Source organism: Heptranchias perlo, chromosome 16, assembly GCF_035084215.1.
Source record: "Heptranchias perlo isolate sHepPer1 chromosome 16, sHepPer1.hap1, whole genome shotgun sequence".
NCBI classification, from domain to species: domain Eukaryota; kingdom Metazoa; phylum Chordata; class Chondrichthyes; order Hexanchiformes; family Hexanchidae; genus Heptranchias; species Heptranchias perlo.
The window spans coordinates 65,562,741-65,587,331 of NC_090340.1; the positions used below are offsets into that span (position 1 = coordinate 65,562,741).

Below are 24,591 nucleotides of genomic sequence, written 5' to 3' on the forward strand. Positions count from 1 at the left end.
TCTCACAAAACCATGCTGACTGTTCCTAATCAGTCCCTGCCTCTCCAAATGCCCGTAGATCCTGTCTCTCAGAATACCCTCTAACAACTTACCCACTACAGATGTCAGGCTCACCGGTCTGTAGTTCCCAGGCTTTTCCCTGCCGCCCTTCTTAAACAAAGGCACAACATTTGCTACCCTCCAATCTTCAGGCACCTCACCTGTAGCTGTCGATGATTGAAATATCTCTGCTAGGGGACCCGCAATTTCCTCCCTAACCTCCCATAACGTCCTGGGATACATTTCATCAGGTCCCGGAGATTTATCTACCTTGATGCGCGTTAAGACTTCCAGCACCTCCCTCTCTGTAATATGTACACTCCTCAAGACATCACTATTTATTTCCCCAAGTTCCCTAACATCCATGCCTTTCTCAACCGTAAATACCGATGTGAAATATTCATTTAGGATCTCACCCATCTCTTGTGGTTCCGCACATAGATGACCTTGTTGATCCTTAAGAGGCCCTACTCTCTCCCTAGTTACTCTTTTGCCCTTTATGTATTTGTAGAAGCTCTTTGGATTCACCTTTGCCTTATCTGCCAAAGCAATCTCATGTCCCCTTTTTGCCCTCCTGATTTCTCTCTTAACTCTACTCCGGCAATCTCTATACTCTTCAAGGGATCCACTTGATCCCAGCTGCCTATGCATGTCATATGCCTCCTTCTTCTTTTTGACTGGGGCCACAATCTCCCGAGTCATCCAAGGTTCCCTACTTCTACCAGCCTTGCCCTTCACTTTATAAGGAATGTGCTTACCCTGAACCCTGGTTAACACACTTTTGAAAGCCTCCCACTTACCAGACGTCCCTTTGCCTGCCAACAGACTCTCCCAATCAACTTCTGAAAGTTCCTGTCTAATACCATCAAAATTGGCCTTTCCCCAATTTAGAATTTTAACTTTTGGGCCAGACCTATCATTTTCCATAGCTATCTTAAAACTAATGGAATTATGATCACTGGTCCCAAAGTGATCCCTCACTAACACTTCTGTCACCTGCCCTTCCTTATTTCCCAAGAGGAGGTCAAGTTTTGCCCCCTCTCTCGTCGGGCCATCCACATACTGAATGAGAAATTCCTCCTGAATACACTCAACAAATTTCTCTCCATCCAAGCCCCTAATGCTATGGCTGTCCCAGTCAATGTTGGGAAAGTTAAAGTCCCCTACTATTACCACCCTATTTTTCTTGCAGCTGTCTGTAATCTCCTTACATATTTGCTCCTCAATTTCCCGTTGACTATTTGGGGGTCTGTAGTACAATCCTATCAACGTGATCTCTCCCTTCTTATTTTTCAGTTCTACCCATATAGAATGAGTGGGCGAACCTTCGGATATATCCTCTCTCACTACTGCCGTGATGTTCTCCCTAATCAAGAATGCAACTCCCCCTCCTCTCTTACCTCCTGCTCTATCTTTCCTATAGCATCTGTACCCTGGAACATTGAGCTGCCAGTCCTGCCCCTCCCTTAGTCATGTTTCAGTAATAGCTATAACATCCCAGTCCCATGTACCCATCCATGCCCTGAGTTCATCTACCTTGCCCATCAGACTTCTTGCATTGAAATAAATGCAGTTTAATCTAGACTTCCCTTGGTCTTTGCCCTGCTTTCTCAGACCATCTGTCCGGTCATGTTTTGTACACTCTCCCTTACTGCCTTTTGTTTCTGTCACCACTTTACTTCCCGCTGACTTCCTGCATCAGTTCCCATCCCCCTGCCACATTAGTTTAAACCCTCCCAACAGCACTAGCAAACACTCCCCCTAGGACATTGGTTCCAGTCCTGCCCAGATGCAGACCGTCCAATTTGTACTGGTCCCACCTCCCCCAGAACCGGTTCCAATGTCCCAGGAATTTGAATCCCTCCCTCTTGCACCATCTCTCAAGCCACGTATTCATCCTAGCTATCCTGTCATTCCTACTCTGACTAGCTCGTGGCACTGGTAGCAATCCTGAGATTACTACCTTTGAGGTCCTACTTTTTAGTTTAACTCCTAACTCCCTAAATTCAGCTTGTAGGACCTCATCCCGGAAATGAGGAGGAATTTCTTCTCCCAGAGGGTCGTGAATCTTTGGGATTCTTCACCCCAAAAAGCTGTGGAGGCTGAGTCATTGAATACATTCAAGGCTGAGTTGGACAAAGTTTTGATCAGCAAGGGAGACAAAGGATATGGGGAAAGGGCGGGAAAGTGGAGTTGAGGTAAAAATCAGATCAGCCATGATCTCATTAAATGGCGGAGCAGGCTCGAGGGGCCGAATGGCCTACTCCTGCTCCTATCTCTTATGGTCTTATGGGATAGTTCAGAAATAGGAGCGATCAAACAGAGGGAGATGCGAGGCAGTCTCAGATGAGTTTGGAGTGCACGTGTGTAAATGCACGTAGTGTGGTAAATAAGGTTGGTGAGCTGCAGGCTCAAGTCGCCCAACGGGACTATAATATCGATAGAACACCACCTGCACATTCCCCTCCAAGTCACACACCATCCCGACTTGGAAATATATCGCCGTTCCTTCATCGTTGCTGGGTCAAAATCCTGGAACTCCCTTCCTAACAGCACTGTGGGAGAACCTTCACCACACGGACTGCAGCGGTTCAAGAAGGCGGCTCACCACCACCTTCTCAAGGGCAATTAGGGATGGGCAATAAATGCCGGCCTCGCCAGCGACACCCACATCCCATGAACAAAAAAAATATGGACTTTCAAAAGACATTTGATAAAGTGCCACATAATAGACTTGTTAGCAAAATTAAAGCCCATGGGATTAAAGGGACAGCATGGATATAAAATTGGCCAAGGAACAGAAAGCAGAGAGTAGTGGTGAACGGTTGTTTTTCAGACTGGAGGGAAGTATACAGTGGTGTTCCCCAGGGGTCAGTATTAGGACCACTGCTCTTTTTGATATATATTAATGACCTGGACTTGGGTATAGAGGGTATAATTTCAAAATTTGCAGATGACACGAAACTCGGAAATGTAGTAAACAATGTGGAGGATAATAACAGACTTCAGGAGGACAGAGACAGCCTGGTGAAATGGGCAGACACCTGGCAGATGGAATTTAACAGAGAGAAGTGTGAAGTGATTCATTTTGGTAAGAAGAATGAGGAGAGGCAAAATAAACAAAATGGTACAATTTTAAAGGGGGTGCAGGAACAGAGAGACCTGGGGGTGTATGAACATTGAAGACAGTCGTCCTGGGCACTGAGGGGCTGAGATTAATTAACCCAGCACGTGGATCAAACCTGGGATCTTTCTCTGCTTCTCTCTCTAACGCTCCCTGTCTGTCTGTCTTTCTTTCTGCCTGTCTGTCCTTTTCTCTCTCTCTGTGCCAACCTTCGTACAATGATTGGTGGGCGTCACACCTTCCATATACTGAGCCACATGATCCAGACAACTCCAAACACCCCCGGACAGAAATCTCCAACTCATTATTCACTTGTCTCCCTATGATGGCACCGCCTCTGGGGGCCTGGACTTCCCACTCTGTTCCCAGTCCCTCATCCCCGGTGCTTGCCCCCTGCCCCTACCCCCTGGTCCCTGCCTCCTGCCCCTACCCCCTGGTCCCTGCCTCCTACCCCCTGGTCCCTGCCCCTACCCCCTGGTCCCTACCCCCTGGTCCCTGCCCCCTGGTCCCTGCCCCCTGGTCCCTGCCCCTACCCCCTGGTCCCTACCCCCTGGTCCCTGCCCTGCCCCCTGCCCCTACCCCCTGGTCCCTGCCCCCTGCCCCTACCCCCTGGTCCCTGCCTCCTGGTCCCTGCCCCCTGCCCCTACCCCCTGGTCCCTGCCCCCTGGTCCCTGCCCCCTGCACCTGCCCCTGGTCCCTGCTCCCTACCCCTGCCCCTGGTCCCTGCCCCCTGCCCCTACCCCCTGGTCCCTGCCCCTGTCCGTGTCCCTTCTCCTGTCCCTGCCCCTGGTCTCCCTCTGGATGCCAGGCCCTATTATGGGGCACAGTTTATTTCCTAACTTCAGGGTTGGACCATTCCCTTTGACCAATGCTCATTGTATATTTAGCCCCAGGCTCACACCTCCTATCCCCGCCCGTGAGTTTGCTTTTTTCATGATTGCTCCGTAACCAGCTGAGCCCATTCCCAGCGTTTCTCCGGTCTCCCTGCAGCTGTGTGTGGTTTTCAGATTCCTGTTAAAATGGGTTTAAATGTTGGAGGGAGTCTCGGTGTTGATCTGTATCAGATGGTGCTGAATAATATAAAGTAAGAACAATTCATTCATTGTGGACTTGAAACCTGTCTCAGTCACTCGCCCATTTATAGCAACCCTCCTGCTCTGTCGCTCTAATCCCAGGACACTGAGATCAGTTAAACCAGCACAGACTGCGGATCAAACTTGGAATCGCGTTCTGTTTCTCTGTTACTCTCTCTCTGTCTTTCTTGCTCTCTGTCTGTCACTCTCTGTGTTTGTCTCTCTGTGTCTGTCTGTCTCTGTCTCTCCCTCTCTCTGTCTGTCTCTCTGTGTCTGTCTGTCTCTGTCTCTCTCTGGCTGTCTCTCTCTATGTCTGTCTGCCTGTCTCTCTCTCTCTATCTCTCTTTGTCTGTCTGTCTCTCTCTGTCTGCCTCCTCTCTCCCTCTGTCTGTCACTTTCTATCTGTCTCTCTCTGTGTCTGCCTCTCTGTGTATGTCTCTCTCTCTGTATCTGTGACTCTTTCTGATTGCCTATCTCTGTCTCTCTTTCTTTCTCCCTTTGTGTCTCTGTTTCTCTCTGTCTCTCTATTTGTCTTTGATTCTGTCTGTCTTCCTTTGTCTCTCTCTGTTTCTCTTTTCCGACTCCTTTATCTCTCTCTCCCTGTCTCCACTTCAGTCCCTTGCAAATGGTATTAATTTAAATGAATGATTTGGAGGTGTGGTCACTGGGACACACAGATGGGAACACTGTGGGATTGTTCACTGGCTGCTATTTAAACAGAATGTTGGCAAAACTGCCCAGTTCAGAAAAGGAGCCTCTCCAGATTTAAATATTAATCATTGATGAGCAGAAAGTGAACATTGTGTGTTAATAATCCTGATGTGGAGATGCCGGTGATGGACTGGGGTGGACAAATGTAAGGAATCTTACACCACCAGGTTATAGTCCAACGGTTTTATTTGGAAATCACACAGGTGGACGATAACCTGGTGTAAGATTCCTCACACAATCCACAATCCACAATCACAATCCACAGCCCACAACACACAACACACAACACACAACACACTCGGATCATTTAAAGAGATTGTTTCGAATTTTAGGAAAGGTTTACAAATATTCAGCTCAATCACAGCTGCTGCCCCTCCCCCTCCCCCTCCTCCCCTCCCCCTCCCTCCCCTCCCCCTCCCCCTCTCCCCTCCTCTCCCCTCCTCTCCCCCTCCCCCTCCCTCCCCTCCCCCTCCCCCTCCTCCCCTCCCCCTCCCCCTCCTCCCCCCTCCCCCTCCCCCTCCTCCCCCCTCCCCCTCCCCCTCCCCCTCCCCCTCTCCCCTCCTCTCCCCCTCCCCCTCCAATCCCTCCCCCACCCCCCCTGTAGCGTGACATGAACCCAAGATCCCGGTTGAGGCCGTCCTCATGGGTGCGGAACTTGGCTATCAATTTCTGCTCGACGATTTTGCGTTGTCGTGTGTCTCGAAGGCCGCCTTGGAGAACGTTTACCTGAAGATCGGAGGCTGAATGTCCTTGACTGCTGAAGTGTTCCCCGACTGGGAGGGAACCCTCCTGTCTGGCAATTGTTGCGCGGTGTCCGTTCATCCGTTGTCGCAGTGTCTGCATGGTCTCGCCAATGTACCATGCTCCGGGGCATCCTTTCCTGCAACGTATGAGGTAGACAACGTTGGCCGAGTCACAGGAGTATGAACCATGCACCTGGTGGGTGGTGTCCTCTCGTGTGATGGTGGTATCTGTGTCGATGATCTGGCATGTCTTGCAGAGGTTACCGTGGCAGGGTTGTGTGGTGTCGTGGACGCTGTTCTCTTGAAAGCTGGGTAATTTGCTGCGAACGATGGTCTGTTTGAGGTTGGGTGGCTGTTTAAAGGCGAGTAGTGGAGGTGTGGGGATGGCCATAGCGAGGTGTTCGTCGTCATTGATGACATGTTGAAGGCTGCGGAGAACATGGCGAAGTTTCTCCGCTCCGGGGAAGTACTGGACAACGAAGGGTACTCTGTTGGTTGTGTCCCGTGTTAGTCTCCTGAGGAGGTCTTTGTTCTTAAACAAGTAGAGAGCGAGGAAAAGGGGGAGTGGGGGGGAGGAAAGAACAAAAGGGATCTGTGATAGGGTGGAGGGCAGGAGTGATTAAATGACAAAAGGGATGATGGTGTGAGACAAGGAGGGTGGGAATGGGAAAAGAAACAAAAGATTGGTCCAGAGGATCTGGAAATGACAACATCAGAACATCAGAATCAGAAACCCCCCTTCCAAACCCCCCTCTCCCAACACCCCCTTCCAAACCCCACCTCCCAAACTCCCCTCCCGAACCCCCCTCCCAACCCTCCTCTCCCAAACCCCCCTCTCCCAAACCTCCCCTCTCCCAAACCCCCCTCTCCCAACACCCCCTTCCAAACCCCACCTCCCAAACCACCCTCTCCCAAACTCCCCTCCCGAACCCCCCTTCCAAACCCCCCTCTCCCAAACCCCCCTCTCCCAAACCCCCCTCTCCCAAACCCCCCTCTCCCAAACCTCCCCTCTCCCAAACCCCCCTCCCAAACCTCCCCTCTCCCAAACCTCCCCTCTCCCAAACCTCCCCTCTCCCAAACCCCCCTCCCAAACCTCCCCTCTCCCAAACCTCCCCTCTCCCAAACCCCCCTCTCCCAAACCCCCCTCTCCCAAACCTCCCCTCTCCCAACCCCCCTCCCAAACCTCCCCTCTCCCAAACCTCCCCTCGCTCAAACCTCCCCTCTCCCAAACCTCCCCTCTCCCAAACCTCCCCTCTCCCAAACCCCCCTCTCCCAACCCCCCCCCAAACTGCCTCCCAAATCCCCCTCCCAACCCCCCTCCCAACCCCCCTCTCCCAACTTCCCCCCCAAACCTCCCCTCGCCCAAACCCCCCTCCCAACCTCCCCCAAACCTCCCCTCTCCCAAACCCCCCCCCCAAACCGCCTCCCAAATCCCCCTCCCAAACCCCCTCCCAACCCCCTTCTCCCAACCTCCCCTCTCCCAAACCCCCCCTCCCAAACCCCCCTCCCAACCCTCCCTCCCAACCTCCCCCAAACCTCCCCTCTCCCAAACTGCCTCCCAAATTCCCCTCCCAACCCCCGCTCCCAAACCTCCCCCCTCCCAAACCCCCTCCCAACCCCCTTCTCCCAACCTCCCCTCTCCCAAACCCCCCCTCCCAAACCCCCCTCCCAACCCTCCCTCCCAACCTCCCCCAAACCTCCCCTCTCCCAAACCCCCCCAAACTGCCTCCCAAATTCCCCTCCCAACCCCCGCTCCCAAACCTCCCCTCTCCCAAACCCCCTGTCTCCCAACCTCTCTCCCAACGACCCCCCCCTCCCAACCAGTACGTCTCCGGCCCAATGAGGAAGGAGGCATTGCTGGACTTGGTTCTGGGGAATGAGGTGGGTCAAGTGGAGCAAGTGTCAGTGGGGGAGCATTTAGGGAGCAGCGATCATAGTATCATAACGGTTAGAATAGCTGTGGAAAAGGACATGGACCACTCTAAAGTAAAAATACTCAATTGGAGGAGGGCCAATTTCAGTGGGATGAGAACAGATCTGGCCCGGGTAAATTGGAATCAAAGATTGACAGGCAAAACTGTAATTGAACAGTGGGCGGCCTTTATGGAGGAGATGGTTCAGGTACAGTCTAGGGACATTCCCACGAGGGAGAAAGTAGGGCAACTAAAGCCAGAGCTCCCTGGATGATAAAAGAGATAGAGAGTAAGATGAAGCATAAAGAAGGGGCATATGACAGATGTCAGGCTGATAACACAAGTGAGAACCAGGCTGAATATAGAAAGCTCAGAGGGGAAGTGAAAAAGGAAATAAGAGGGGCAAAGAGAGAGTATGAGAATAGACTGGCGGCCAACATAAAAGGGAATCCAAAAGTCTTCGCCAGGGATGTAAACAGTAAACGGGTAGTAAGAGGAGGGGTGGGGCCGATTAAGGACCAAAAAGGAGATCTACTCATGGAGGCAGAGGGCATGGCTGAGGTACTAAATGAGTACTTTGCATCTGTCTTTACCAAGGAAGAAGATGCTGTCACAGTCTCAGTAAAGGAAGATATAGTTGAGATACTGGATGGGCTAAAAATTGATAAAGAAGAGGTACTTGAAAGGCTAGATGTACTTAAAGTAGATAAGTCACCCGGTCTGGATGGGATGGATCCTAGGTTGCTGAGGGAAGTAAGGGTGGAAATTGCAGAGGTACTGGCCATAATAAGAACATAAGAACATAAGAAATAGGAGCAGGAGTAGGCCATCCGACCCCTCGAGCCTGCTCCGCCATTCAACAAGATCATGGCTGATCTTCTACCTCAACGCCATTTTCCTGCATCATCCCCATATCCCTTGATGCCTTTAATATCTAGAAATCTATCGATCTCTGTTTTGAATGTTCTCAATGACTGAGTCTCCACAGCCCTCTGGGGGAGAGAATTCCAAAGATTCACCGCCCTCTGAGTGAAGAAATTTCTCCTCATCTCAATCCTAAATGGCTGACCCCTTATCCTGAGACTGTGACCCCTGGTTCTAGACTCCCCAGCCAGGGGAAACATCCTCCCTGCATCTACCCTGTCGAGCCCTGTAAGAATTTTGTATGTTTCAATGAGATCACCTCTCATTCTTCTAAACTCTAGAGAATACAGGCCTAGTCTACTCAATCTCTCCTCATACGACAATCCCGCCATCCCAGGAATCAGTCTGGTGAACCTTCATTGCATTCCCTCTATGGCAAATATATCCTTTCTTGGGTAAGAAGACCAAAATTGTACACAATACTCCAGGTGGTCTCACCAAGGCCCTGTATAATTGCAGTAAGACATCTTTACTCCTGTACTCAAATCCTCTTGTAATAAAGGCCAACATACCATTTGCCTTCCTAATTGCCTCCTGCACCTGCATGTTAGATTTCAGTGACTCATGTACAAGGTCACCCAGGTCCCTTTGAACATCAACATTTCCCAATCTCTCACCATTTAAAAAATACTCTGCATTTCTGTTTTTCCTACCAAAGTGGATAACTTCACATTTTTCCACATAATATTCCATCTGCCATGTTCTTGCCCAATCACTTAGCCTGTCTATATCCCCTTGAAGCCTCTTTGCATCCTCCTCACAACTCACGATCCCACCCAGTTTTGTGACATCAGCGAACTTGGAAATATTACATTTAGTTCCCTCATCCAAATCATTGATATATATTGTGAATAGCTGGGGCCCAAGCACCGATCGCTGCGGTACCCCACTAGTCAGTCTGCCAACCTGAAAAAGACCCGTTTATTCCTACTCTCTGTTTCCTGTCTGTTAACCAATTCTCAATCCATGCCAGTATATTATCCCCAATTCCATGTGCTCTAACTTTGTTCACCAACCTCCTGTGTGGGACCTTATCGAAAGCCTTCTGAAAATCCAAATACACCACATCCACTGGTTCCCCATTATCTATTCTACTAGTTACATCCTCAAAATCTTCCAAACATCCATCGTCACGGGGGTGGTGCCAGAGGACTGGAGAATTGCAAATGTTCAAAAAAGGGTGTAAGGATAAACCCAGCAACTACAGGCCAGTCAGTTTAACCTCGGTGGTGGGGAAACTTTTAGAAACGATAATCCGGGACAGAATTAACAGTCACTTGGACGAGTGTGGATTGATTAGGGAAAGCCAGCACGGATTTGTTGAAGGCAAATCGTGTTTAACTAACTTGATAGAGTTTTTTGATGAGGGTAGATAAAGGCAATGCAGTTGATGTGGTGTATATGGACTTTCAAAAGGCGTTTGATAAAGTGCCGCACGGTAGGCTTATCATCAAGATTGTGACCCATGGAATAAAGGGGGCAGTAGCAACATGGATACAGAATTGGCTAAATGACAGGAAAGAGAGAGTAGTGGTGAACAGTTGTTTTTCGGACTGGAGGGCGGTGTACAGTGGTGTTCCCCAGGGGTTGGTGCTGGGACCACTGCTTTTCTTGATATATATTAATGACTTGGACTTGGGTGTACAGGGCACAATTTCAAAATTTGTAGATGATACAAAACTTGGAAATGTAGTGAACAGTGAGGAGGATAGTGATAGACTTCAAGAGGATATAGACAGGCTGGTGGAATGGGCGGACACGTGGCAGATGAAATTTAACACAGAAAAATGCAAAGTGATACATTTCGGTAGGAAGAACGAGGAGAGGCAATATAAACTAGAGGGCACAACTCTAAAAGAGGTACAGGAACAGAGAGATCTGGGGGTAAAAGTGCACAAATCGTTGAAGGTGGCAGGGCAGGTTGAGAAAGTGGTTAAAAAAGCATACGGGATCCTGGGCTTTATAAATAGAGGCATAGAATACAAAAGTATGGAAGTCATGATAAACTTGTATAAAACACTGGTTCGGCCACAATTTTTTAAATTCGCTCATGGGATGTGGGCGTCGCTGGCAAGGCCGGCATTTATTGCCCATCCCTAATTGCCCTCGAGAAGGTGGTGGTGAGCCGCCTTCTTGAACTGCTGCAGTCCGTGTGGTGAAGGTTCTCCCACAGTGCTGTTAGGAAGGGAGTTCCAGGATTTTGACCCAGCGACAATGAAGGAACGGCGATACATTTCCAAGTCGGGATGGTGTGTGACTTGGAGGGGAACGTGCAGGTGGTGTTGTTCCCATGTGCCTGCTGCCCTTGTCCTTCTAGGTGGTAGAGGTCGCGGGTTTGGGAGGTGCTGTCGCAGAAGCCTTGGCGAGTTGCTGCAGTGCATCCTGTGGATGGTGCACACTGCAGCCACAGTGCGCCGGTGGTGAAGGGAGTGAATGTTTAGGGTGGTGGATGGGGCGCCAATCAAGCGGGCTGCTTTGTCCTGGATGGTGTTGAGCTTCTTGAGTGTTGTTGGAGCTGCACTCATCCAGGCAAGTGGAGAGTATTCCATCACACTCCTGACTTGTAGATGGTGGAATGGGACCTAGGGGTTCAGGTACATAGATCATTGAAGTGTCATGAACAGGTGCAGAAAATAATCAAGAAGGCTGATGGAATGCTGGCCTTTATATCTAGAGGACTGGAGTACAAGGGGGCAGAAATTATGCTGCAGCTATACAAAACCCTGGTTAGACCGCACCTGGAGTACTGTGAGCAGTTCTGGGCACCGCACCTTCAGAAGGACATATTGGCCTTGGAGGGAGTGCAGCGTAGGTTTACTAGAATGATACTCGGACTTCAAGGGTTAAGTTACAAGGAGAGATTACACAAATGGGGGTTGTATTCTCTGGAGTTTCGAAGGTTAAGGGGTGATCTGATCGAAGTTTATAAGATATTAAGGGGAACAGATAGGGTGGATAGAGAGAAACTATTTCCGCTGGTTGGGGATTCTAGGAGTAGGGGGCACAGTCTAAAAATTAGAGCCAGACCTTTCAGGAGTGAAATTAGAAAACATTTCTACACACAAAGGGTGGTAGAAGTTTGGAACTCTCTTCCACAAAAGGCAATTGATACTAGCTCAATTGCTAAATTTAAATCTGAGATAGATAGCTTTTTGGCAACCAAAGGTATTAAGCGATATGGGCCAAAGGCAGGTATATGGAGTTAGATCACAGATCAGCCATGATCTTATCAAATGGCGGAGCAGGCACGAGGGGCTGAATGGCCTCCTCCTGTTCCTATCTCTTATGGTCTTATGAAGGGTCTAGACAGAGTAGATAGAGAGAAACTGTTCCCATTGGCGGAAGGGTCATGAACCAGAGGACATAGATTTAAGGTGATTGGCAAAAGAACCAAAGGTGACATGAGGAAAATCTTTTTTACACAGCGAGTGGTTAGGATCTGGAATGCACTGCCTGAGGGGGTGGTGGAGGCAGATTCAATCATGGCCTTCAAAAGGGAACTGGATAAGTACTTGAAGGGAAAATATTTGCAGGGCTACGGGGATAAGGCGGGGGAGTGGGACTAGCTGGATTGCTCTTGCATAGAGCTGGCACAGACTCGATGGGCTGAATGGCCTCCTTCTGTGCTGTAAACTTTCTATGATTCTATGATAAGCCCCTTCACAAAACCCCCTCTCCCGACCCCGTCTCCCAAACCCCCTCTCCAACCTCCCCTGCTTCTACCAACCCCCCTCTCAACCCTCCCCTCACAAACCACCCTCTCCCAACCCCCCTCCACCAAACCCGCCTCTCCCAATCCCCCTCTCCCAATCCCCCTCTCCCAATCCCCCTCTGCCAAACCTCCCTTTCCCAACCCCCACTCTCCCAACCCCACTCGCCCACTTCCCCCTCTAACATCCCCCTCTCCCACCTCTGCTTTCCCAACCACCCTCTCCCAATCCCCCTCTCCCAACCAGCCTCTCTCTCAACCACCCAATCCCCCTCTCCCAAACCCACTCGCCCACCTCCCCCTCTAACATCCCCCTTCTCCCACCTCCCCCACTCCCAACCCCCCTCCTAAACACCCCTCCCCAATCCCCCTCTCCCAATCCCCCTCTCCCAATCCCCCTCTCCCAATCCCCCTCTCCCAACCACCCTCTTAATCCCCCTCTTCCTACCCCCTCTCCCAACTGCTCCTCCCAACCCCCCTCTCCCAACCCCCCTCCCAACCCCCCTCTCCCAACCCCCCTCTCCAAACGCCACTCTCCCAAACACCCTCTCCCAACCCCCCCATCCCCCCTCTCCCAACCCCCCTCTCCCAATCCCCCTTTCCCGACCCCCCTCTCCCAACTCCCCCTCTCCCAAACCAGCCTCTCCGAAAACCCCACTCCCACCTCTCCCTCTCGGAACCCCCCTCTCACAATCCCCCTCTCCCAAACCCCGCTCTCCCAAACTCCCCTCTCCCACCTCTCCCTCTCCCAACCCCCCTCTCCCAACCCCCCTCTCCCAACCCCCCTCTCCCAACCCCCCTCTCCCAAACTCCCCTCTCCCACCTCTCCCTCTCCCAACCCCCCTCTCCCAACCCCCCTCTCCCACCTCTCCCTCTCCCAACCCCCCTCTCCCAACCCCCCTCTCCCAACCCCCCTCTCCCAACCCCCCTCTCCCAAACCCCCTCTCCCATCCCCCCTCTCCCAACCCCCCTCTCCCAAACCCCCTCTCCCAAACCCCCTCTTCCAAACCCCTCTTTCCCACCTCCCCGCCTCTCCCAACTCTCCCAACTCGAGCACAGTTTAGACACCAGCTCTGCCAGGAATACTCAGTTTATGAGAGGAAAATTTGAGGTTTGGTCACATATTATTCACTAAAACAAATAAAGTATGACAAGCTGTTTCTCTATTTTATGATGTTGAATGTGTTGGGAGCTGAGTGTTTGCTCCAGTCTGACAATGTGGAACCGCAGAATATTTCAATATTCATGTTTTCCTGGTTTTCTCTCCAGGTTTCGAGTGAGGTGAATACTCAGTCTCCACAGTCAGAGAGTGTCCCAGTTCTGTATCCATGGAGACTGAAACCAGCAGCCGAAGGGTTAACAAGAGTTAAACGAGCTTGGGTCATTCCCCCCATCGCTGTCTCCGAGAACAGCAGGAAGATCCCATTCCAGCTCGTTCAGGTACAGGCACATCCTCACTCACTGGAAGTTGCTCATGAGCCTGATTCTTCCAACAGATTCCATGCTGTCAGTGACTCCCCAGTCTAATTCTTTATACATTACGAAGCCCAGATGGAGGGTTAAAGCCCACTGCACAACCAAAGACCAATAAGATGAGTGATTCGGTGATCTGCTGAGGGAAATCAGTAATCACAGGAGACCGGGAGGTGGAGGGGACTCCGACCCCAAAGATCAGGGAGTGAATTCCCTGGATCTCCGGTAATGTCACAATGGACCAATCACAGTCCACAGGTGACGTCACAATGGACCAATCACAGTCCACCGGTGACGTCACAATGGACCAATCACAGTCCACCGGTGATGTCACAATGGACCAATCACAGTCCACCGGTGATGTCACAATGGACCAATCACAGTCCACCGGTGACGTCACAGTGGACCAATCACAGTCCACCGGTGACGTCACAGTGGACCAGTCACAGTCCACCGGTGATGTCACAATGGACCAATCACAGTCCACCGGTGACGTCACAGTGGACCAATCACAGTCCACCGGTGACGTCACAATGGACCAATCACAGTCCACAGTAACACTCCCAGGGTCCAAGTGGGACGAAATCTGAAGTCTTCCAAAGAGTTTTTCACTTTGTCTGACGATCAACAACAGTTTGCGTTTATATAGTGCCTTTAATGTGGGAGAAACTTCCCAAGGCACTTCACAGAGACATGAGGAAAATCGGATTCCGAGCCGATAAAGGAGATGTTCGGAGCCATGGGCAAAGGCTTGGTGAAAGTGGTGGTTTAAAGAAGGGGAGGGAGGTGGAGCAGCGAAGGTCTCGGGAGGGAATTCCAGAGTGCGGGGCCTCGGTATTGTTCACAGCGAGCGATTAATTGACAATGTTCAAAGAGTCACCTTAATGGAAGGGAGGAAAACAGAACTGAGAAACACGCACAGAAGATGGGGAAGGGGAGAAATTAAAGCAGGTTGGAGATAAATTCTTTTCATGTTCTCAATAGATTAAATCAGACAAGCTTCCCAGCAAAGTGATCTACAGCATTAAAGGACCAGGAGTCGATGAAGAGCCAAAGGGAATCTTCACCATCGACCCAGATACAGGACTTGTTTTCCTGACAACTGTGCTTGACCGTGAGGAGATGAGCAGTTACAAGGTAGGAAAACAGAGAGAGGGACAGGACGCTGCATCCGCTCCCATAACCTGAGATAATGCGCTGCGTTTGTTTTGCACAGATCAAAGCATATGCTGTCGGTGAGACTGGCACTCCATTGGAAGATCCCACAGATCTGGAGATCATCGTCATTGACCAGAATGACAACAGACCCACCTTTGACCAGCAGTATTTCATTGGACATGTTCTTGAGGGATCGGCACCAGGTAAGTACTGCGGGCTGGAAACCCTTCACCTGTGCTGACACAGACTGAAGTAGTTCAAATGTTTACATGTAAAAGTCTTGCCTCTCGCAACTGGTGTCCATCTCTCACACTTCAAAAATCAATGGGAGATCCAATCGTTTTCTGCTAGTTTTTCTGACCTTGATAACCTGGCTTCCTCAAGGTCAGAAGCTAGAAATTTACAGGTAACAGCCAATCTACACAAACTTCTTCCAGCGATTAGTCTCTAAGTGACCCTAGGGTGTACCTACTTAGACCTGAGCTGTGGCCTTGCTGTCTCAGTGCAAATCTTTCTTTCTTTCTCTCATCTCCGAGTCTCAATTCAGACCAGTACAGAAGGTCAGTGGCCCACTGAGTCACCTCATTCTTCCAATAGACAACTGGACCATCAGAGACCCTCCCTGTGTGGTGTGAGTTGAGGCGAAGACAAGGGAGAGAAAGAAAGAAAGACTTGCAGTTAAACCACACCTCATCACATCTCACAGCCTTTCACCGTCAAGTTAAACAAACCTCCATCCTAGGAGCTAAATGTGACTCCAGAGCCCAGAATATGCCTCAGGAGATCAGCTAGTTCTCTGTTAAAATGTGTGAGGCAAACCCCTGTGCACCCAACACAGTGAGTTCCCAATCTCAACCAGAACCATCCCAGAAACAATGATTGGAGACAAGAGAGTTTAATTTGCTCAAAGGCATGAGCAGAGTGATCCAAGTATTTCCTTGGCACTTCCCTGGCGTGACATCCATTTTTCTCTGAATACGCAATGTTTTTGTATCTTAAATGAACTTTATCAATGCATTTTTAAAAATTCATTCATGGGATGTGGGTGTCGCTGGCGAGGCCGGCATTTATTGCCCATCCCTAATTGCCCTTGAGAAGGTGGTGGTGAGCCGCCTTCTTGAACCGCTGCAGTCCATGTGGTGACGGTTCTCCCACAGTGCTGTTAGGAAGGGAGTTCCAGGATTTTGACCCAGCGACGATGAAGGAACGGCGATATATTTCCAAGTCGGGATGGTGTGTGACTTGGAGGGGAACGTGCAGGTGGTGTTGTTCCCATGTGCCTGCTGCCCTTGTCCTTCTAGGTGGTAGAGGTCACGGGTTTGGGAGGTGCTGTCGAAGAAGCCTTGGCGAGTTGCTGCAGTGCATCCTGTGGATGGTACACACTGCAGCCACAGTGCGCCGGTGGTGTAGGGAGTGAATGTTTAGGGTGGTGAAGGGAGTGAATGTTTAGGGTGGTGGATGGGGTGCCAATCAAGCGGGCTGCTTTGTCCTGGATGGTGTTGAGCTTCTTGAGTGTTGTTGGAGCTGCACTCATCCAGGCAAGTGGAGAGTATTCCATCACATTCCTGTCTTATGCTTTGTAGATGGTGGAAAGGCTTTGGGGAGTCAGGAGGTGAGTCACTCGCTGCAGAATACCCAGCCTCTGCCCTGCTCTTGTAGCCACAGTATTTATGTGGCTGGTTCAGTTAAGTTTCTGGTCAATGGTGACCCCCAGGATGTTGATGGTGGGGGATTCGGCAATGGTAATGCCGTTGAATGTCAAGGGGAGGTGGTTAGACTCTCTCTTGTTGGAGATGGTCATTGCCTGGCACTTATCTGACGCGAATGTTACTTGCCACTTGTGAGCCCAAGCCTGGATGTTGTCCAGGTCTTGCTGCATGCGGGCTCGGACTGCTTCGTTATCTGAGTGTTGCAAATGGAACTGAACACTGTGCAATCATCAGCGAACATCCCCATTTCTGATCTTATGATGGAGGGAAGGTCATTGATGAAGCAGCTGAAGATGGTTGGGCCTAGGACACTGCCCTGAGGAACTCCTGCAGCAATGGCCTGGGGCTGAGATGATTGGCCTCCAACAACCACTACCATCTTCCTTTGTGCTAGGTATGACTCCAGCCACTGGAGAGTTTTCCCCCTGATTCTCATTGACTTCAATTTTACTAGGGCTCCTTGGTGCCACACTCGGTCAAATGCTGCCTTGATGTCAAGGGCAGTCACTCTCACCTCACCTCCGGAATTCGGCTCTTTTGTCCATGTTTGGATCAAGGCTGTAATGAGGTCTGGAGCCGAGTGGTCCTGGCGGAACCCAAACTGAGCATCGGTGAGCAGGTTATTGGTAAGTGCCACTTGATAGCACTGTCAACGACACCTTCCATCACTTTGCTGATGATTGAGAGTAGACTGATGGGGCGGTAATTGGCTGGATTGGATTTGTCCTGCTTTTTGTGGACAGGACATACCTGGGCAATTTTCCACATTGTCGGGTAGATGCCAGTGTTGTAGCTGTACTGGAACAGCTTGGCTGGAGGCACAGCTAGTTCTGGAGCACAAGTCTTCAGCACTACAGCCGGGATGTTGTCGGGGCCCATAGCCTTTGCTGTATCCAGTGCACTCAGCCGTTTCTTGATATCACGTGGAGTGAATCGAATTGGCTGAAGACTGGCTTCTGTGATGGTGGGGATATCGGGAGGAGGCCAAGATGGATCATCCACTCGGCACTTCTGGCTGAAGATGGTTGCAAACACTTCAGCCTTGTCTTTTGCACTCACGTGCTGGACTCTGCCACCATTGAGGATGGGGATGTTTGCAGAGCCTCCTCCTCCCGTTAGTTGTTTAATTGTCCACCACCATTCACGACTGGATGTGGGAGGACTGCAGAGCTTTGATCTGATCCGTTGGTTGTGGAATCGCTTAGCTCTGTCTATAGCGTGTTGCTCCCGCTGTTTAGCACGCATGTAGTCCTGAGTTGTAGCTTCACCAGGTTGGCACCTCATTTTTAGGTACGCCTGGTGCTGCTCCTGGCATGCTCTTCTACACTCCTCATTGAACCAGGGTTGATCCCCTGGCTTGTTGGTAATGGTAGAGTGAGGAATATGCCGGGCCATGAGGTTACAGATTGTGCTGGAATACAGTTCTGCTGCTGCTGGTGGCCCACAGCGCCTCACGGATGCCCAGTTTTGAGCTGCTAGATCTGTTCTGAATCTATCCCATTTAGCACGGTGGTAGTGCCACACAACACGTTGGATGGTGTCCTCAGTGCGAAGAGTGGACTTCGTCTCCACGAGGACTGTGCGGTGGTCACTCCTACCAATACTGTCATGGACAGATGCATCTGTGACAGGTAGATTGGTGAAGACGAGGTCAAGTAGGTTTTTCCCTCTTGTTGGTTCTCTCACCACCTGCCGCAGGCCCAGTCTGGCAGCTATGCCCTTCAGGACTCGGCCAGCTCGGTCAGTAATGGTGCTACCGAGCCACTCTTGGTGATGGACATTGAAGTCACCCACCCAGAGTACATTTTGTGCCCTTGCTACCCTCAGTGCTTCCTCCAAGTGGTGCTCAACATGAAGGAGGACTGATTCATCAGCTGAGGGAGGACGGTAGGTGGTAATCAGCAGGAGGTTTCCTTGCCCATGTTTGACCTGATGTCATGAGATTTCATGGGGTCCAGAGTCAATGTTGAGGACTCCCAGGGCCACTCCCTCCTGACTGTATATCACTGTACCGCCACCTCTGGTGGGTCTGTCCTGCCGGTGGGGACAGGACATGCCCAGGGATGGTGATGGAAGAGTCTGGGACGTTGGCTGAAAGGTATGATTCTGTGAGTATGGCTATGTCAGGCTGTTGCTTGACTAGTCTGTGGGACAGCTCTCCCAATTTTGGCACAATGTTAATGAGGAGGACTTTGCAGGGTCGACTGGGCTTGGTTTGCCTTTGTCGTGTCCCGTTCCTAGTGGTCTGATGTCGGGTGGTCCGTCTGGTTTTATTCTTATTGTGACTTTCTGTAACAAGATTGTTCGTTGTTCGTCTCACGTGGGGTTAGAGGGCGGTCTGCGGAGAAGACACCAGCCCTGTTTGGTTTGGCTGACCAGTCTCCCTGGAGCTGACCTTAGATTTTGTCACCACCCCACTCCCCTCTGTAAATTATGGGGTTCATCATGAGCACAGAAAGAACAGAGTCTCTCTAATGATAACAGTGGGATCACTGGCTGCACACACACAGAGGGTGGTGTGAGTGTTGCCTTGACTGCTGGAATTGGTGTTGTTTAATAAACTCGGTATGAATTTCCTCGAGTTTAGAAGGTTGAGAGGGATCTGATCGAGGTGTTTAAAACAATAGAAAGGATTTGATAGGGTCGATAGAGAGAAACCATTTCCTCTGGTGGGGGGAGTCCAGAACAAGGGGGCAGAACCTTAAAATTAGAGCCAGGCCGTTCAGGGGTGATGTCAGGAAGCACTTCTTCACACAAAGGGGAGTGGGAATCTGGAACTCTCTCCCCCAAAAAGGCTGTGGATGCTGGGGGTCAATTGGAGCTTTCAATGTGGGAAAGTGTGAGGTCATCCACTTTGGACCTAAGAAAGACAGATCAGAGTATTTTATAAATGGTGAAGAGCTCAAAACTGTGGAGGAGCAGAGAGATTTAGGGGACCAAGTACAGAAATCACAGCTAGTGGAAAGGTACAAAAAATAATTTAAAAGTCAAATGAAATGTTGGCCTTTAACTCAAGGGGGTGGAATACAAAGGGGTGGGAGATATGTTGCAGTTATACAGAGCTCTGATTAGACCCCATTTAGAGTATTGTGTTCAGTTCTGGGCACCGCACCTCAGGAAGGATATATTGGCCTTGGAGGGGGTGCAGCGCAGATTCACCAGAATGATACCGGAGGGGAGGTGCCCGGGTGCAGGGGAGGTGTCCAGGTGTGGGGGTGCCCAAGTGCAGATGTGCCCAGGTACGGGGGAGGTGCCCAAGTGCAGATGTGCCCAGGTGTGGACGTGCCCAGGTGTGGATGTGCCCAGGTACTGAAGAGATGCCCAGGTGCAGATGTGCCCAGGTGCAGATGTGCCCAGGTGTGGATGTGTCCAGGTGCAGGGGAGGTAGCTGGGTGTAGATGTGCCCAGGTGTGGACGTGCCCCCAGGTGCAGGGAGGTGCCCAGATGACAATGTGCCCAGGTGCAGGGGATGTGTCCAGGTGTGGATATGCCCAGGTGTGGATGTGCCCAGGTGCGGATGTGCCCAGGTGCGGATGTGCCCAGGTGCGGATGTGCCCAGGCGTTGATGACTGGCCTCACCTGCTGTACCTCTGAGTGACGGCTGTAGATTCACACTGTTTGGACGGCCTTGGCTTGTCTTCACTCACGGATCTGTGTGCGGAATGTTCCAGGCACGCTGGTAATGCAAGTGACAGCGTCAGATGCTGATGACCCTCAGACCGACAACGCTGCTCTGGGTTACTCGATCGTGGGTGACGGAAGAGGAATTTTCCGAATTGATCCCACGACAGGAGAGATCCGTACAGTCGGAGTGGGCCTGGATCGTGAGGTGAGTAAAGAGTTAATACCACGAGAGAGTGGTGAAGAGACTGGGGCTGGTGTCAGCCTCACTTCCAGTGGGGTTTAATGTAGGAATAGTCTCTGAGCAGAGACTGGGGAACAGCACAACCGACTCCCTCTCTGTCCTAAACATCTGGTATAAGGTGGGGTCAGTGGGCTTGGGTTTAAGATCAGGTGGAGGGTCGGTCTCTGAAACGGGAAAGACCTGAAGGACCTAGAGCTGCCAAAGTGGATTCAGGGTGGATTCAGGAGAGGGAGGCAATGTTTAACTAACCTGATGGTTTAGATTACTAGTTAACAGTTGATGTTAAAACCCTTCCGTCCTCAGAGAAGCTTTGACAAGATTCCATCTGGGGGATTAACAGCAAAGGTTAGAAGTCAAGGAACAGGAAGTAAAGTTGGGGCCTGGGGAGAAAATGGGTTTAGAACAGGAGCAGAGGGTGGCAGAATTGGGAACTTTTCATGTGGGAAAGAATTTCTGAAGGGATATCCCAGGAGTGGGGTTTGGGATAGAGAATCCCAGTGGGATATCCCAGGAGTGGGGTTTGAGATGGAGATTCCCAGTGGGATATCCCAGGAGTGGGGTTTGGGATGGAGATTCCCAGTGGGATATCCCAGGAGTGGGGTTTGAGATGGAGATTCCCAGTGGGATATCCCAGGAGTGGGGTTTGGGATAGAGAATCCCAGTTGGATATCCCAGGAGTGGGGTTTGGGATGGAGATTCCCAGTGGGATATCCCAGGAGTGGGGTTTGAGATGGAGATTCCCAGTGGGATATCCCAGGAGTGGGGTTTGGGATAGAGATTCCCAGTGGGATATCTGAGGAGTGGGGTTTGGGATAGAGATTCCCAGTAGGATATCCCAGGAGTGGGGTTTGGGATAGAGATTCCCAGTGGGATATCCCAGGAGTGGGGTTTGGGATAGAGATTCTCAGTGGGATATCCCAGGAATGGGGTTTGGGATAGAGATTCCCAGTGGGATATCCGAGGAGTGGGGTTTGGGATAGAGATTCCCAGTAGGATATCCCAGGAGTGGGGTTTGGGATAGAGATTCCCAGTGGGATATCCCAGGAATGGGGTTTGGGATAGAGATTCCCAGTGAGATATCCCAGGAGTGGGGTTTGGGATAGAGATTCCCAGTGGGATATCCCAGGAGTGGGGTTTGGGATAGAGATTCCCAGTGGGATATCCCAGGAGTGGGGTTTGGGATAGAGATTCTCAGTGGGATATCCCAGGAATGGGGTTTGGGATAGAGATTCCCAGTGGGATATCCCAGGAGTGGGGTTTGGGATAGAGATTCCCAGTGGGATATCCCAGGAGTGGGGTTTGGGATAGAGAATCCCAGTGGGATATCCCAGGAGTGGGGTTTGGGATAGAGATTCCCAGTGGGATATCCCAGGAGTGGGGTTTGGGATAGAGATTCCCAGTGGGATATCCCAGGAGTGGGGTTTGGGATAGAGATTCCCAGTGGGATATCCGAGGAGTGGGGTTTGGGATAGAGATTCCCAGTAGGATATCCCAGGAGTGGGGTTTGGGATAGAGATTCCCAGTGTGATATCCCAGGAGTGGGGTTTGGGATAGAGATTCCCAGTGGGATATCCCAGGAATGGGGTTTGGGATAGAGATTCCCAGTGAGATATCCCAGGAGTGGGGTTTGGGATAGAGATTCCCAGTGGGATATCCCAGGAGTGGGGTTTGGGATAGAGATTCCCAGTGGGATATCCCAGGAGTGGGGTTTGGGATAGAGATTCCCAGTGAGATATCCCAGGAGTGGGGTTTGAGATGGAGATTCCCAGTGGGATATCCCAGGAGTGGGGTTTGGGATAGAGAATCCCAGTGGGATATCCCAGGAGTGGGGTTTGGGATAGAGATTCCCAGTGGGATATCCGAGGAGTGGGGTTTGGGATAGAGATTCCCAGTGGGATATCCCAGGAGTAGGGTGTGGGATAGAGATTCCCAGTGGGATATCCCAGGAGTGGCATTTGGGATAGAGATTCCCAGTGGGATATCCCAGGAGTGGGGTTTGGGATAGAGATTCCCAGTGGGATATCCCAGGAGTGGGGTTTGGGATAGAGATTCCCAGTGGGATATCCCAGGAGTGGGGTTTGGGATAGAGACTCCCAGTGGGATATCCCAGGAGTGGGGTTTGGGATAGAGATTCCCAGTGGGATATCCCAGGAGTGGGCTTTGGGATAGAGATTCCCAGTGGGATATCCCAGGAGTGGGGTTTGGGATAGAGATTCCCAGTGGGATATCCCAGGAGCGGGCTTTGGGATAGAGATTCTCAACAGGGGCTGGCAGTGGGTAGTGGGTTTAAGATGGGTACTCTAGAACCAAAGGCGGCACCCCTGAACTATTTTATATCCACGAGTGCCTCTGCTATCTCTTCCCTGACTTCTTTTAATATTCGCGGATGTAATCCATCTGGACCAGAGGTTTTATCCATTCAAAGTTTGATTAGTTTATCAATTATCTCCCCCCTTTCTATCTTAAATGTCTCTATGTCTTTTTTGATCTCATCTTCTAATGTCCCGCCCATCCTGGGGAGATTGGTGAGAGGGGATTGGGGGAGATGGTGAGAGGGGATTGGGGGAGATGGTGAGAGGGGATTGGGGGAGTTTGGTGAGAGGGGATTGGGGGAGATGGTGAGAGGGGATTGGGGGAGATGGTGAGAGGGGATTGGGGGAGATGGTGAGAGGGGATTGGGGGAGATGGTGAGAGGGGATTGGGGGAGTTTGGTGAGAGGGGATTGGGGGAGTTTGGTGAGAGGGGATTGGGGGAGACAGTGAGAGGGGATTGGGGGAGACAGTGAGAGGGGATTGGGGGAGACAGTGAGAGGGGATTGGGGGAGATGGTGAGAGGGGATTGGGGGAGATGGTGAGAGGGGATTGGGGGAGACAGTGAGAGGGGATTGGGGGAGACAGTGAGAGGGGATTGGGGGAGACGGTGAGAGGGGATTGGGGGAGATGGTGAGAGGGGATTGGGGGAGACGGTGAGAGGGGATTGGGGGAGTTTGGTGAGAGGGGATTGGGGGAGATGGTGAGAGGGGATTGGGGGAGACGGTGAGAGGGGATTGGGGGAGACAGTGAGAGGGGATTGGGGGAGATGGTGAGAGGGGATTGGGGGAGACGGTGAGAGGGGATTGGGGGAGACGGTGAGAGGGGATTGGGGGAGATGGTGAGAGGGGATTGGGGGAGACGGTGAGAGGGGATTGGGGGAGACGGTGAGAGGGGATTGGGGGAGACAGTGAGAGGGGATTGGGGGAGATGGTGAGAGGGGATTGGGGGAGACGGTGAGAGGGGATTGGGGGAGATGGTGAGAGGGGATTGGGGGAGACGGTGAGAGGGGATTGGGGGAGACGGTGAGAGGGGATTGGGGGAGACAGTGAGAGGGGATTGGGGGAGACAGTGAGAGGGGATTGGGGGAGACAGTGAGAGGGGATTGGGGGAGACGGTGAGAGGGGATTGGGGGAGACGGTGAGAGGGGATTGGGGGAGACAGTGAGAGGGGATTGGGGGAGATGGTGAGAGGGGATTGGGGGAGATGGTGAGAGGGGATTGGGGGAGACAGTGAGAGGGGATTGGGGGAGACGGTGAGAGGGGATTGGGGGAGATGGTGAGAGGGGATTGGGGGAGACAGTGAGAGGGGATTGGGGGAGATGGTGAGAGGGGATTGGGGGAGATGGTGAGAGGGGATTGGGGGAGACAGTGAGAGGGGATTGGGGGAGATGGTGAGAGGGGATTGGGGGAGACGGTGAGAGGGGATTGGGGGAGACGGTGAGAGGGGATTGGGGGAGACAGTGAGAGGGGATTGGGGGAGATGGTGAGAGGGGATTGGGGGAGATGGTGAGAGGGGATTGGGGGAGATGGTGAGAGGGGATTGGGGGAGACGGTGAGAGGGGATTGGGGGAGATGGTGAGAGGGGATTGGGGGAGACAGTGAGAGGGGATTGGGGGAGATGGTGAGAGGGGATTGGGGGAGACGGTGAGAGGGGATTGGGGGAGATGGTGAGAGGGGATTGGGGGAGACAGTGAGAGGGGATTGGGGGAGACAGTGAGAGGGGATTGGGGGAGATGGTGAGAGGGGATTGGGGGAGACGGTGAGAGGGGATTGGGGGAGTTTGGTGAGAGGGGATTGGGGGAGATGGTGAGAGGGGATTGGGGGAGATGGTGAGAGGGG

At 51.6% G+C, this 24,591-nt stretch overlaps 1 protein-coding gene across 1 annotated transcript in view; it reads left to right on the top strand.

The window, feature by feature from the left end:
• The window catches only part of cdh15 (cadherin 15, type 1, M-cadherin (myotubule)), a 104,963-nt gene that overhangs the window by 30,128 nt on the left and 50,244 nt on the right, over positions 1–24,591 (top strand). Inside the window, 4 exon segments of the mRNA XM_067997597.1 lie at positions 13,506–13,676; positions 14,694–14,846; positions 14,926–15,070; positions 20,248–20,405. Coding sequence (XP_067853698.1) covers positions 13,506–13,676; positions 14,694–14,846; positions 14,926–15,070; positions 20,248–20,405 — 627 coding nt within the window.